This window comes from Dendropsophus ebraccatus, chromosome 6 (assembly GCF_027789765.1).
Source record: "Dendropsophus ebraccatus isolate aDenEbr1 chromosome 6, aDenEbr1.pat, whole genome shotgun sequence".
Taxonomy (NCBI): Eukaryota; Metazoa; Chordata; class Amphibia; order Anura; family Hylidae; genus Dendropsophus; species Dendropsophus ebraccatus.
The window spans coordinates 32,823,189-32,838,160 of NC_091459.1; the positions used below are offsets into that span (position 1 = coordinate 32,823,189).

The window sequence follows — 14,972 nt, forward strand, 5'->3', positions numbered from 1 at the left end:
AAATATAGAGTTTGGGATATACTCGCTGTATAAGACTACCCCTCTTCCAAAGCATTCAAAATAAAAATTAATAAAAAAAGATCAACCAGATCTGAGCGGCAGAGAAGGAGGTACAGTACTACCGGTAGAAAACAAGGGTGGCCAAACGGGTAAAACAGTAGTGTTTTTTTGGGCACAGTGCCACTCTACCGTATCTCTTTTTTTAAATACCCTGGACACCTGCAGCTTGCTCTGTCCTTCATGTGGTCGCCGCATACTGTGATACTAAAGCTAAAATCCCTGCCATTAGCACATAAAATGGCGGTTGAAACACCTAAAATGGCGGCTGGAGCACACAAAATGTCCGCCACATCATCTAAGATGGCGGACCATCATCTAAGATGGCGGACTATCATCTGAGATGGCTGCCGCACTATAAAATGGCGCCAAACCAAGGTGTCATGGCTGCCGCAGTACAAAATGGCGGTCTATTGAGACAGTTCACTTCACCTCATATATCCTTTGTTTCACCCATACTTATTGTGTAATATCTTGGATACTGTAATATCTGCACTTTGTCACATTTGACATATTCTGGGATGAGAAACGTGGCTTGGATATCTGCCCGGACATTCCTGGCCAGAATGTTTGGGTTGATTTCGAGTTATCTAAGTAATGCCTTACAGATGTGTGAACACATCTGTAACTGCCTACTTTTAATGACGTAAAAAGGGGTATATAAACGGACAAACGCCATCAAGTCCCTGTTAACCTTTGAGTCGGCAGTATAAGGGACGCCTGTGCTGCCTGATGTTTTGATGTTTACCTGTTGCGGGCTTGATGACGTAATTCCTGATGATCCCCCTTTCGGAACCTCATCAATGATGTGTAACAGTGTGGTAAGTGCTTTATTATATTTTTAATAAACTATATTTAACTATTGCTGATTTGTCTGACTCTCTTTTCATGTTCTATAACGGAATCCAAAGAACCTAAGCTCTAAGCAAAACATTTTTGGCGTAGTCGGCAGGATTCCAATTATAGAATAAGAAAAGAAAAGATCTTGTGAACATGTTTAAGCGTAAGACACAAATCAGTTCTGAAAAAACTATTGATGTAATACCGGGGTGGGAGCTGGCTCCTTACACCGTTTTAGCTAGGGAATGGGCTAAAGTTACAGGATTAGGAGAAAGTTGGGATGAACAACTAGGAACCTGTAGCCCAGTAGATGTAACAAAATGTTTAGAAAATGTGCCGCTGAGCTATGAAAATGATTATGTAGCCGTATGTAAACAGCAAGATGAGAAAAATAGGTTGTTACTAACTTGTGTCAGTGAGCTAGAACAGCAATTGTTTACCCTTCAGTCCCAGGAAACTATGCACAGATGTAAGAATGAAATGCTCGCTGATCTAGTAACTGTGAGGGTAACACAATACAAATATAAGAGGAAAAAATATGCAGGGGAACAAGGCAAGGATGGAATGGTGTCCCGAACTGATAGGTTCAGGGCGTTGCTGAGCGCTGGAGTGCCTGCCAAGGATATTGACAGGGTTCCAACTGCTGAGTTATGGAAGATATATCGAGAGAAATTGGGAAAGAAAGTTTCTAAATCACACAAAGAACAGTATGACAATGCTGCAGCAGAATCTACAGATTTGTTTAAAGTGGTGAAAGCATTGTTATCAGAATACAAAGAAAAGGAGAGCATTCTGTGGAGAATCTCTCCGGGACCATTATGATTGACAGGTTAGCCAAGCCCACCGTGTAGATGCCCGACCCCATGTTAATTTATAGATTGAGTGAAGAAATAAAAAGCACAAAATGTAACAGCATTAGTGGATACGAGGGCAGAGGCTAAACTTATTTTTGGGAACCCAGATATGCATAATGGGCAAAAAGTAACCCTTAGGGGGCTTGGTGGTCGGAAAGACATTGGCATTTGAACTAATATTTGAATATTCCTGTTAGACAGTACAGTGTTATTGTAATCACAACACCTGAATATATTATAGGTGTTGGGGGGGAATAATGTATTAGTTTGTCTGTTTGTGTCTGTGTCTTTACTTTCTTTCTCTGCTGGCCAGCAAAACTTCTTTCTATCCACTGTTATTTCTACAGACAGACTGGTGCGGCATTTTCCCACCAACACATACAGCATCACAGCTTACTAGGAGTAAGCAGATGGGTAGGGGGTGCTGGGTGTATATAGAGCGCTGCTTTGATTATTGCCAGGTGAGGCTGAGCGGGAGCTACACAGCTATTGTGGGTTTTGAATTCCTGTTTATTTTGTGTATGTCTATGTTATTTATTTTGACTGTGTATTAGGATTGTATGCTGTGTAAGAAAAGATAAATTTGAAACTTTTTTATGTTTAAAAGTGAACACCTGGATATATTGCTTTAAAAGTGTTGCATTTTGGGTAAATTTTGTATATAAACCTAGAACTCCTAAGTTTAGAGAGAATCTGGCTCAGAGTATGTGAGCTGGGAAAGCAAGGTGCTGCTTAATATTAAGGCACCTGCAACAAACCCCCTGATTATTAAATAAAGAAGCATTTAGTTTTTTATGACTGAGTGACATTGCTTCTCTTTGTTATCTCAAGAAATCCCACATCTAAATAGTATAGACATTTTAAGGGGATAGTAATTGTATTTGGCTGATAAATATTCTTTTGGAGTAAAATCTGTGCAAATTAATCCAGTTTTGATAGGAAAATTGAAAATGAAGCTTGTTCAGATTTCTAGAGCAACAAAAACAATTCATGTAAAATAATATAGAATTCCAGGGGAAACTCGAGAATGTAACTGTTTTTCATGTTGATGCTCATACTAACATAAGTTCTCTTGACAGACTTTACAAAGATTGCTGAGGCTCAAATCAGTGAGGAAGAACTTGAGTACTCCCAGGATTGGGGTTGGCTAATGGGAGCACCAAAAGTGTGAACACCTGAGAGAAAAAGCCACCTTCCGGTGGGGACAAACCAGAGGTGTCCCCCTCAGGTTAGAGGTTATAACGACAATAATACAACAGTGACCTGTATGTCAACATTCGCAGCACAGTTTAGTGTCCAGGGTGGTAAAGAGACACATCTTGCGAGGTACATTACCTGGTTAAATTTGGCAAATAGACTATATTGGGCCATTAACTGAGTCACAAGGTTGTCGATATGCTTGCATTGCAGTAGACACCTATTCAGGTGTACTGATGGTACACCCATGCAAGTTAGGGATACAGCTAAAATCTCCCCTGAAAGCTACACCACAATCAGTAGGGTTAGATCTGTATTGTGCTGAGACTGAATCCATTATCCCTGGAGAAATAAAAGCCTTAGGCACTGGACTGGGAATAATATTTCCTCCAGAACATTTTGGGTTAATCTTGGGACAATCCAGCCTGAGGTTACGTGGTGTACAGGTAAACAATGAGATAATTGATCCTGATTATCAAGGTGAAATTGAAGTAATCTTACATAATGTTGGAACAGAAACATTACACTCCTGTCACCAATGTATATTTATGTGAGTAATTTTGTCCTCCTCAGATTTAGATCCTAGTGATTCTCGGTGGATGCCTCTTAGCCGTGCTGTTATGGGACTGGTACGAGTCCTGTCAGGACCTCCACTTATCCGAGAACGATCCAAAACTAGAAGCAAGAGAGTTGGAAAAAGAACTATGGAAAACCAAAGAGAATATGTGGCTATACCTAGCTCGAGTACTGAACATGACAGACTTTTGCCTAAAAAATGCATATTCGTACAATGTCCTGGAAACCTGTTTGGTCGCTGTACCAACTCCTGTTGCAACATGGACACAGTTACTACAAATTCAGCTAAATGACACTGACTTAGAGGAGACTGATTTACTTGTGCATGGAGATTGGATAAGTCCTTATTACGCTTGTTTAAATTGTCCTACATATGCAAACCTAGAGGAAAACATGATTAGAATAGCAACCGGGGCTGTGACAGATGCAGAGTTATGCTTTGAGTTCACATGTAATAAAGATTATATTCCCGCGTGTAACAAATTATTTGTACACACCCCTGCACAGCCCCCGGTGCTAACACAAGTAGATGAGGCAGAACAACAACAGCAACATGCTAATGTACAGGAACATGTTGATGTACAAGAGCGTGTTGATGTGCAGGAGCGTGTTGATGTACAGGAGCCTGTTAAGGTGCAGGAACATACCGATGTACGAGTAGAACCACAAGAAAAGGTGCAAGAACAACCACATGTACACGTAGAGGCACAGGAAGGTAATCAAGAACCAATACAGGTACAACCAGAACGGAGAGAAACATTACCAAAGATTTTACCAAAGATTTGTGATAGAACTGAAAAGGATTGTCAAATTCTAAAGGTGGGGCGGCGAATGCAATGTCAAAGAACATTGACCGTCCCATCATTAGATGAACATGTACCCCTACCACCCGGATGGGTTTTGTCTTGCAGTAATAGTAGCTATACTTATATACCTGCTAACGTAACCAGAGGGCTATGTGCCTTGGCTAGGTTAACGTTAACGATGGTTCCTACACCCCAGGAACGGGCTGTACACAAAAGGAGCATTGAACAGCTGCCTGAGAATTGTGATTATGATGTACAGCTTTTATCGCGAGCAGAATATATAGGTCTAGCTGCATCACTGATAGGGGTGCCTGGTCTAGCTGTATATAATCATCGCACTATAGCACGCATGGCTTGCTTTATGATAAAAAACATAAATATTACCAGTGCTATTTTAGAAGATATATTATTGGACCTGCACTCATATAAGAAAGCAATATTACAAAATAGAGCTGCCATAGATTACCTATTACTCAAACATGGTCATGGATGTGATAGTTTTGCAGGAATGTGTTGCTTCAATCTATCTGATCATTCAGAGGATGTTCATGATAAATTGCAGCAATTACATGAAATGGTTACCCACATAAAACAGGATGTAAATCAAGGGCGGTGGGATTGGCTATTAGCGTTCCTGCCCAATTTTGGGTACCTTCGACAGGCTGTTGGGATCATAATCTGTATAATAGCTCTATTAATCACAAGTTGTTGTTGTATTCAATGCATTCCATCTTTGTACACGATGTGTAAACCAACCAGACGCCAAACAGTTAAAGTGGCTTATGGTGCATATAAGGTTTCATGACCTGTCTAGGGTGGAATGTGATACTAAAGCTAAAATCCCTGCCATTAGCACATAAAATGGCGGTTGAAACACCTAAAATGGCGGCTGGAGCACACAAAATGTCCGCCACATCATCTAAGATGGCGGACCATCATCTAAGATGGCGGACTATCATCTGAGATGGCTGCCGCACTATAAAATGGCGCCAAACCAAGGTGTCATGGCTGCCGCAGTACAAAATGGCGGTCTATTGAGACAGTTCACTTCACCTCATATATCCTTTGTTTCACCCATACTTATTGTGTAATATCTTGGATACTGTAATATCTGCACTTTGTCACATTTGACATATTCTGGGATGAGAAACGTGGCTTGGATATCTGCCCGGACATTCCTGGCCAGAATGTTTGGGTTGATTTCGAGTTATCTAAGTAATGCCTTACAGATGTGTGAACACATCTGTAACTGCCTACTTTTAATGACGTAAAAAGGGGTATATAAACGGACAAACGCCATCAAGTCCCTGTTAACCTTTGAGTCGGCAGTATAAGGGACGCCTGTGCTGCCTGATGTTTTGATGTTTACCTGTTGCGGGCTTGATGACGTAATTCCTGATGATCCCCCTTTCGGAACCTCATCAATGATGTGTAACAGTGTGGTAAGTGCTTTATTATATTTTTAATAAACTATATTTAACTATTGCTGATTTGTCTGACTCTCTTTTCATGTTCTATAACGGAATCCAAAGAACCTAAGCTCTAAGCAAAACACATACGGCTGGGGTGCAGCTGTTGTTTTTTAGCTCCTCCCACCATATGCGGCAACCACAGATTCTCCAGTCCAGTTCCGAAGTTTTTCAGCACCCACCCTATAAGACGACCCCGGGCATATAAAACGACCCCAGACATTTGAGGAGATTTTCCTGGGTTAAAAAGTAGTCTTCTACGCAGGAATGTAAATTGCAAACTTGCTTTATATCACATCTCCCATTGATTTATATTTTGAAAGTTATAAGGACACTCATCAGACACACTGCCTGGCTTTCTTTCCTCCTTATGTTTGATTCCTTATTTTAAATGATGTTGTTAATTCTTTTTTATGGCTTGAAATACTGTAAAGTGATTGATTTTATGATGCGGATTGGTCAGTCTCCATTCAATATACAAAACAAGTGATTTTAAGAGGCTTAAAATTTGCCTAATAATTCATTCACCAATTGGATCTTGTTTTCCCTTCTATGTAGGCCTTGATTATAATAATAATGTGTTTAGTTGAAGTATCTGCAGATAATTTAGTTGATTTTGAGCAGGAGCAGGTGTTTTCTGTCCTTTATTTTACTGAGAGTTATTTTTAGCTTATGTAAGAAATGATTCACTAGGGGAGGGATAGAGATTCTATATTGCAGCACCAATGTTTGCAGAGATTGTTGATTTTTGTTGATTGTTTTCAAAGAGAACTATGTGAAAAATAGAAAAAAGGTTATCATATCATGTTATTTTTGTACCAGCAGAACATATCTACAAAGAGTGGCAATAAAAAATTCTGTATACATGAAAAAAAACTTTCTCGATTAAAGAATGAGAATAAATAACCCTTAAAGTGACACTGTCACTTCCTTTTTGCAAGTGGGCGGGGGCCTCGCGACATTTAGTCCATTTAGCCACTTAGCCCCGCCCACCGCACCACTATTGGCCCCGCCCCCTCTTCGGCCATTGGAACAGGCTGGCCTAAAGGTCTAGGCCCCACCCCCTCTGGTGGGCAGGGTTAAGTGGCGCTATTGCCCCAAGGCCCCGTCCACTTAACACAGTCTGCAATTGATAATAGATAACTTTTTACTTGAGCAAGCACCACGCGTATGATATAAAATAGCGTATGAAAAACGCTAAATTTACCCTTTACACCTGTGTAGAGATGTCAGAATGCACAAAGGGGGTGACAGTGTCACTTTAAATGCAAAATCTATTCAAATCTTAAAATGTAATCTAAAGTAAAATGTTAAGTGTCACCGTTGTTATAACTTTCAAAATCTAAATCGACAGTAAATGTGATATAAAGGAAGTTTGCAATTTACATTCATTATTTACTTATTTTTAGTTATCATGGAATCTTGGACACTCGGAAACTTCCTATTTTCTGACAGAGTCAGAAAACGTAAAAATGTAAAAATATGCTAATACATGGGATTTTTGTTGTGGTGTTGCAGTGATCAGAAACTATCCTTGGCTTACTTTCCAGATCAAGACTTATTTGAGATGCTCCAGCAACTGTCTGTAATAACACAGAATGGGATATCCTGGCAAACAAAAATATCATGGCACTAGTGATGAATGAACGTGCTCGTCCGAGCTTGGTACTGGTTCAAGTATTAGGGTACTGTTGGCGCTATACAAATAAATTTATTATTATTATTATTATTATTATTACTAGATGGTACTCGTTACTCGGACGAGCATCTCGCGATACTCGAGAAAATCTCATTATCCGTTTCCTGTAAGTTTCAGCGCTTTTTCTCAGCCAATAAACATGCAGGAGACTCTTTGGTACATTCTGCGATCACGTGGGACACATACATGTCGATAGCAGCGATTGGTTGGCCAGATCAGATGACCCTGCCATATAAAAATCTCGGCCACCGAGGTTCGGCTCACAGGCATACTGGAAGAGATTAGGGACAGAGCTGCTGCTGTGAGGACTATAGGGAGGGAATTCGCGTTCCAGTAGGCAGGGAATACTATCGAAACAACCAAACAGCCCTTGTTAGGGCTTCAAATCATTTTTAAATTGTATTACTACAGACTGCTGGCTGGGACTTGCAGTGCAGCTACCACGATTTCAGCAGCACAATGTGGTGATCGGCTGCTTGCAGAAACGGGACATTAGGTGTTGCATACAGACCACTAAGAAGTGCTCAGTACTATTTTATTGGGTCCTCTACTATATTTTCTGATTTCTGTATTTCTTACGCAAGGCATATTTAAGTTCACTACTGCTTGCTCAGTGTAAAGGGGGTGTCACAGAGTGTGTATAGGTGCAGCCACCAACAGATTGTATCCCACAGCTGTTGCCCAGAATTTGGCATAATGGTGCGATTAGGCAGCCTCAGAGTCATGCATACATGCTGCCCCTGCTGTTTCCTGTCCATTTCGGTTGTGTTTCCATCATTTTCTGAGGTTGACAGGTTTTCACACGACCTTTCCTCTACCGAAATTGGGTCCCCTGCAAAAATGCTCGAGTTTCCCATTGACTTCAATGGGGTTTGTTACTCGAAATGAGCACTCGAGTATCGGGAGATATTCATCTCGAGTAACGAGCACCCGAGCATTTTAGTACTCGCTCATCACTACATGGCACATAAAATAGTCATCACCTATTTCTAGGATAGGTCATACATTTATGATTGGCAGAAGCCCCACCACTAGGACCCCTGACAAGCACTGAAGTTGAGTCCCTGAATCTGAATCTGGTCCATTCTTCATACATAACTGTTGCTGTTTCTTTCACAGTCTATAGGGATGACAGAAACAGCCAAGAGCCACCTTTGGTAAAACTTTCATCTAGCCTTCTTTTTTAAAATTTAAATTTCCTAGTTGAATAAAATAAACCTCAAAAGTTATTTTATTAAATGGTATTTGGATTATCTGGATTTGTCCTGGATTTGCGCATACAATAAAAGGGACTTAAAAAAAGGTGACTTTGAAAATTATTATATAGTTGGACACGTAAAGTAGTGTTGCAGTACTTTTTAATGAACTAGCATTACATTGAATTATGTGGGTGTTGTATGTTCTATATACACTTTCATTATTTATTTCTAGCTCTTCTTTTGTTTTCAGGCTTAATCACATGACCACTCTGTCTGTCATTTATTTACTTCCTGTGATGTCACATTCAATATCTGTTTCCTGTTCCTTCCACTGGATATGATCACAGGTGGAATCATCAGGTGGGTAGGACAGGTGTCCCTACCTTGGGTTGGCTGGAATTTTACATTGATTTTTGCCCTTCCCCTGTAGGCGAAGCTAATATTGTAGCTTAGTAGAAGCTGTAGCAAAAAGGACAGCATGACATAGAGGAGAGCAAAGACTGAAGTCAAAGCAATGCTAGTTTATTGAAAAGTCCTGAAAAACCCTTGAAATAACTTTGATTTGAACCCTTCACTGTTTTGCTTAAATGTAATGTAAACCTTCTAATTGGAGATGTCCCTGATGTTTAGAGACTAGCCAGTGTTGTACCCATCTGGACTTTTAAAAAAAAGTGAAACAGCTATTGAAATTTGGAATTTTCATTTTGCTGCGAGTATGTAACCAGCCCCTTTAACCCCCCACCGCCCAAGGCATACATTATCTGCTCGTCACCCCAGCTGCATGTAGCATATAGTAGCCAGTCCTCCCCATAGTCTCTTATATAGTAGCCATAGCGGGCCAGATGTAAATTAAACTCTGAATTGCTTGGCGGGCCAAAAATAATGGCACCACGGCCAGAGTTTGATATGACTGCCTTAAAGTGTCACTGTCATTATACAGTACCTTTCAAAATCTAAATCAACAGTAGATGTTATATAAAGCAAGTTTGCAATTTACATTCTTTTTTTTTTTTTTTAGTTATCATGGAAAACACAGCACTTCCTTTTTTCTGACTCTTTTTTTCTCAAAAAAACAGGAAAGTCAGAGAACAGGAAGTCCTGTGTATCCCAGGCCATCTGAGCGATCACAGAGAGAAGGCAGTCATGTGATTAATGGACACATTGAGCTGTGACTCTCTGTACTGGCCGGAATTCCTGTGTTTAGTCTGTTTTTTTCAACCAGCACAAGTCAGAAAATCTGGAGACTGGACCTGGATTTCTGGTAAGTTCAGCTTTGTTTTACAGCATAATAACAAAAAATAATAATGAATGTATATTGCAAACTTGCTTTATTTTGCATCTACTGTTCATTTAGATTTTGAAAGTTATAACGACAGGTACACTTTAAGGACTGAGTCAATTTTCGCTTTTGTACTTTAATTTTTTCCTCCATGTGTTTAAAAGACCATAGCACTTGCATTTTTTCACCTACAGACCCACATGAGCCCTTATTTTTTACAACATCAATATTACTTTGCAAAGGCTTTTAAAAAATAAAAAATAAAACTAAAAACAAAAGCTAAATGTTCTTAAAATTGCTCTATTACCCCCCTTAAAATGCATTTATTCTTTGGTTTATGAGGCTGTGTGAGGTGTAATTTTTTGCGCTATGATCTGTACTTTCTATTGCTGCCTTGCTTGCATATATGCAACTTTTTAATCACTTTTTAATATAATTTTTCTCAATTTGATGTGTGCAATTTTGCACTTTGGCATTTTTTTGCGCTTACTCCATTTACCGTGCATGATCTGGAATGTGATCAATTAATATGTTAATTTAGATATTTATTTTAATTTATAAAATTGAAAAAGGGAGGTGATTTAAACTTTTACTATGGGAAGGGGCTTTTGTTTTTAAAAATACTTAAAAAAAAAAAACTACATTAACTCTAAAAAACACTCGGGGGCAACATTGTACTGTTAACTGATTTCTCATAGGTTTCAATGTAGTATATATATACTACATTAAATCCGTTATACTGCTGATCAATTCTAGGGGAAGCCTGATCACAGCCATTGCTCCACCAATGATGTATTTTAACGGCATTGAAATGCAGCTGTCAGTTTTGACAGCTGCATTTAAGCGTCCAATCAGTGGGTGCGGTGATTGGCCCACACCCGCTAATAGCCGTGTTCGCCAGTCATATACTGTACTGGTACGGCATGTGTCCTTAAGGGGTTAAAGGAGTTGTATGATATGGGTGTATGGACCAGAGCATTGGCACACAAGGTGGTGGGTACTGTAGCTGATGTGAAAGATTTAGATCTAATATTGAAGAGCTTTCTTATTCTTGAAAAATAAGAGGTAACTATAAGAGTAAGGCTGGGTTCACACTACGTATATTTCAGTCAGTATTGTGGTCCTCATATTGCAACCAAAACCAGGAGTTGATTGAAAACACAGAAAGGCTCTGTTCACATAATGTTGAAATTGAGTGGATGGCCGCCATTTAATGACAAATATTTGCTGTTCTTTTAAAACAACGTCTGTTATATTGAAATATTGGCAGTTATTTACTGTTATATGGCGGCCATTCACTCAATTTCCCCATTGTGTGGACAGAGCCTTTCTGGGTTTTTAATCCACTCCTGGTTTTGGTTGCAATATGAGGACCACAATACTGACTGAAATATACGTAGTGTGAACCCAGCCTCAAGGATTAAAGCTGGATGATGATAATTGGGTATCATTACTTTTATAATTGGGTGTAATTACATTTTACACTAAGAGTCTGAATTTTATCAAGACTTTAAATACTTTTTATTGTTTTATTTTTTAATGATGTCTCCAATTTTATGAACTGCTAAGTACAGTGTCACGACATATAAGTGGGCCAAAGTAACAGTTCAATAACAGGATAATTAATTTTTTATGCATGTTAAATGTAAAATAACATTTACTCACTTTAAAAAATCTAAATTCATATTTCAATACTTCTGTTGATCTGGAAATCAAACTTTACATCATCAACTCAATTCAAAAACAACCAATCAACAACAACCAATCAATTCAAAAACAATAAAAATTCTGAGGAAATAATTATTATTGAACTATGAGTTACGGGTTCCAATTTCTGATGGGATTACCTGTCCAAATTATGAGAAAACATTATCCAAATAATAAATATCAATAAAGTTATTGTGGATTTGTAAGGAATGTATATGCCCACACTACTGCACCATCCTCCTTACATCCCAGATAGTGGGACCTCGTCTTCATAGATACCCAGTCCTCATAAGCATCCAGTCTACGGGGGGGTGTTAGGCTCATTGGGGTGAGTGACACTATCAGGGATACTGGAGTGCCAGAGGACTAACAACCTACAAATATGCTCTAGAGATTGTTCTCTTTGTTCCACCAGTCCATTAATATTGCATAAAGGAGGATAGGTTTTAAAGCTGGTTCTAGGACTGCTCACACTTTGTCCACTGCTCAGTGCATTCTAAGTGCATTCAGGACCCGGTTATACAGCTGCTGAATGTATAGTGTTGTCAGGTAGCTTATTGGCACTTAATTCTATGCTATATTGGGGTACCAGGTGTCTTATGCATGTGTTCCTATTTCATTTGTCATACTGCCTATGGCATACAATGAAAGGTCTTGACTGTTCAAGGGTTAACTAGTTTTTGCTGTTTAAATATGCCACACCCTGTCACATGTATGAGAGTACAGTATGTCAGTCTAGTCACCACTCCTCCCTAAACTAATCACAATAATCTTAAAATCTCCCCATTCCTTTCAACCAAGTAGAGTTCTTATAATTTCTCATCTTTCCACCAATGAGAACAAATCCAGCAGTCCATAAAAGGGTGGACTGAGTCAAGGGTGTGGGTACAGTCTCCTTAGGGCCTGACCTCTGGCCAGTACCCAAGTCTATCAGTCCCTGCAAGTCTGTTTCTGTCATTTTGCCAGCTACAGTATGTGGCTGTAGTCAATCCAGTAAGATACCCAGCAAGTCACTAGGCACAAGGCTGCAAGGATCCATCTCCATCTTTTTCATCTAGACCAGGGTTGGAGAAATTGCTTCTTTTTTCCGGACCCCCTGGATTTGCTGTCCTCTTCTAGGCTTCTGGTTGGGGATAATACTAATCATCCTTCAGGTTCCTCCAGGTATCATGTGACAGGTCTGCAGAATTTTCCTGTAAGCACGACTGTTCTCTTCTTCTCAAGTCACAGCAAGCCAAACTGTAAAGGCCCTAATCAGCAGAGTTGTATTCTAAATTGGACTGTGATCTCTTTAAATAGTCTTCAACTATAGCAACCAAACTACTGTACATCTTCCCTCTAAATTGTCTAAGAGTCAAATTTATAAGTGAACCTGCTAACAGCAGTCCTCTTAAAGGGAAAGCTATCAGATCTCCCTACTTTCAAGTGATAAAGCTTTAATCAACTTGTGCGGTAAGATACTGAGTGTAAACTGTTTAGTAAAGCTCAAGTTGTTTCAAGAATCTTTGTGTCAGAGGCAGTAGAGTAATTTGGTGGGGGCAGCTGCTCCCGGGCCCAAACAGAATCTTCACAGAATCTTCAGTGGGGCCCACTGAAGATTTGGCCAGTTAATGTTGTCCGCAAAAGCTATTGGCAACAAATTGGCTGTAGGTGGCCCCTGGCCAGGTACCAGTGCTCCTGGGGGGCCCACACGGCTACCAAATATTATGTCTGACCATTTAGCTGTATGCGCTTGTATACGAGGAGAACATACAGTTAAATGCAGCAGGGTGATTGACAAGGCGAGAAGAGCATTGGCTCTCTACTCTGCCAATAACTGTTGTGGCCATAAGAGGCCGTTCCCTCCCTTAGAGCTGTGGAACATGAGTAATGTCACTCGTGCACTCACAGAGCAGGGAGAGAGTTGACATGAGAAGACTACAGTAATGCAACTGCACAGCAGGTAAGTATGGCTTTTTTCCTTAGTTTTTTCCTTAGTTAGGAGGAGACCTATGTGGGTGGGTGGGACTAAATCCTGGGAAGGATGTTTTCCATGTGGGTTGGGGTATGGGATGTGCTGGCTAACTGAAAAGGGGGTAACTAATTTGGAGGTACAGTACAGTCTACTCACAATAGAGGGTGGTGGTGGTGCTGGAAGGCATGTCTACATGGAGAATACTACTTTTTTTTGGGGGGGGGGGGTCGCCTGCATAGAGAGGTATAGATACTAGATAGATGCACAGAGGGAGTCTAACTTCTATATGAGGGCATAGAGGACCCTAACTACTACTACATGGAAACAGAGGGAAATAATAACTATATTGGGTCACAGAAGGACTACCTACCATATGGATGCACAGAGAAGCTGAATTTCAACATGAAGGTATAGATGGTGGACTTTTTATTATATGAGAGCATAGAGGGACCCTGCGGACTATATGAGGGCTAAAATTGGGTCTAAAAATACTACATGGAGGCATAAATTGGCTGCTGTCATATACCTTGTACACTATGGTTATCGTGGTTGATTTCTCCTATATTTTAATGTATTGTCATGTATTGTTTCTATGAATTAATAAAGTAATTATTCCATTTAGCTATGTTGCAGTAGTCTGGCTTTTTTGCATATAGAATATTTAGTATAGTTGCCTTGAACTGCATGGGACTATTTATTGTTATTACCCAGCATCTGTACTATACATTTACTCTATTAGTATTGCAGGTATACCCTTCGGATGTTGCCTATTTGGTCATTGACCATCAGCTATGGTGTAGTCCTCATGCTGCCCAATAGATATAAGACAGATAGATATGAGATAAAGAGATAGAAGAATGGATGAATGGCTAATTAGAAAACAAACAGCGCCATAGCTTCCTCTATGATGTTTGTGGTATTACAACTTGGTTCCATTCTCTTTTATATATGTGAAATGTAGAAAGTCTTTTCCACTGTTCTCAGTCCCTGTTCACTATGAATAATGTAGCAGAATATTCCCTTTATTATTTGGAAAGCATTGTCATCTACTGAGGTTCCCTATGGGTAACATAATCGGTTGGGTGCCCACTGAGACTCACTCGCGCCCCCTAGGTTGAACCCCTAGATACGCCCCTGGTGAGAGGTCATTTGCCTGCACTCTGTAGGACTGGAATAACTTCTCTGAAAGGTATATGTGGTACACAGGGGTCCCTAGCATCATACCACTCTTCCACATGACAGCGCACTACTGCTCCCAGCTAGCCCTGCACTATACTCTCAGTTGCAGCCCTTCATGCTCTCCACACTCATAATAAGTACAGTTTACACAGCAGG

The 14,972-nt window shown here is 40.0% G+C and overlaps 1 protein-coding gene across 3 annotated transcripts; it reads left to right on the forward strand.

Moving 5' to 3' along the window:
• Positions 1 to 262: 262 nt before the first annotated feature.
• On the forward strand, positions 263 to 5,815 carry LOC138795536 (uncharacterized). Of its 3 annotated transcripts, none has more exons than XM_069974764.1 (2): positions 263 to 2,979; positions 3,522 to 5,815. In XM_069974764.1, exon 2 carries the CDS (start codon positions 3,672 to 3,674, stop codon positions 5,133 to 5,135), a length of 1,464 nt encoding a protein of 487 aa, XP_069830865.1. In that variant the 5' UTR covers positions 263 to 2,979; positions 3,522 to 3,671; the 3' UTR covers positions 5,136 to 5,815. The 3 variants fall into 3 exon arrangements, with proteins under 3 accessions (XP_069830865.1, XP_069830866.1, XP_069830867.1); XM_069974765.1 differs by having other exon boundaries at positions 263 to 878; positions 2,831 to 5,815; XM_069974766.1 differs by having other exon boundaries at positions 263 to 878.
• Positions 5,816 to 14,972: the final 9,157 nt, after the last annotated feature.

Excerpts from the sequence above, each read along its gene's own strand:
- LOC138795536 (XM_069974764.1), top strand. The coding sequence starts at position 3,672 with ATGTGGCTATACCTAGCTCGAGTACTGAACATGACAGACTTTTGCCTA.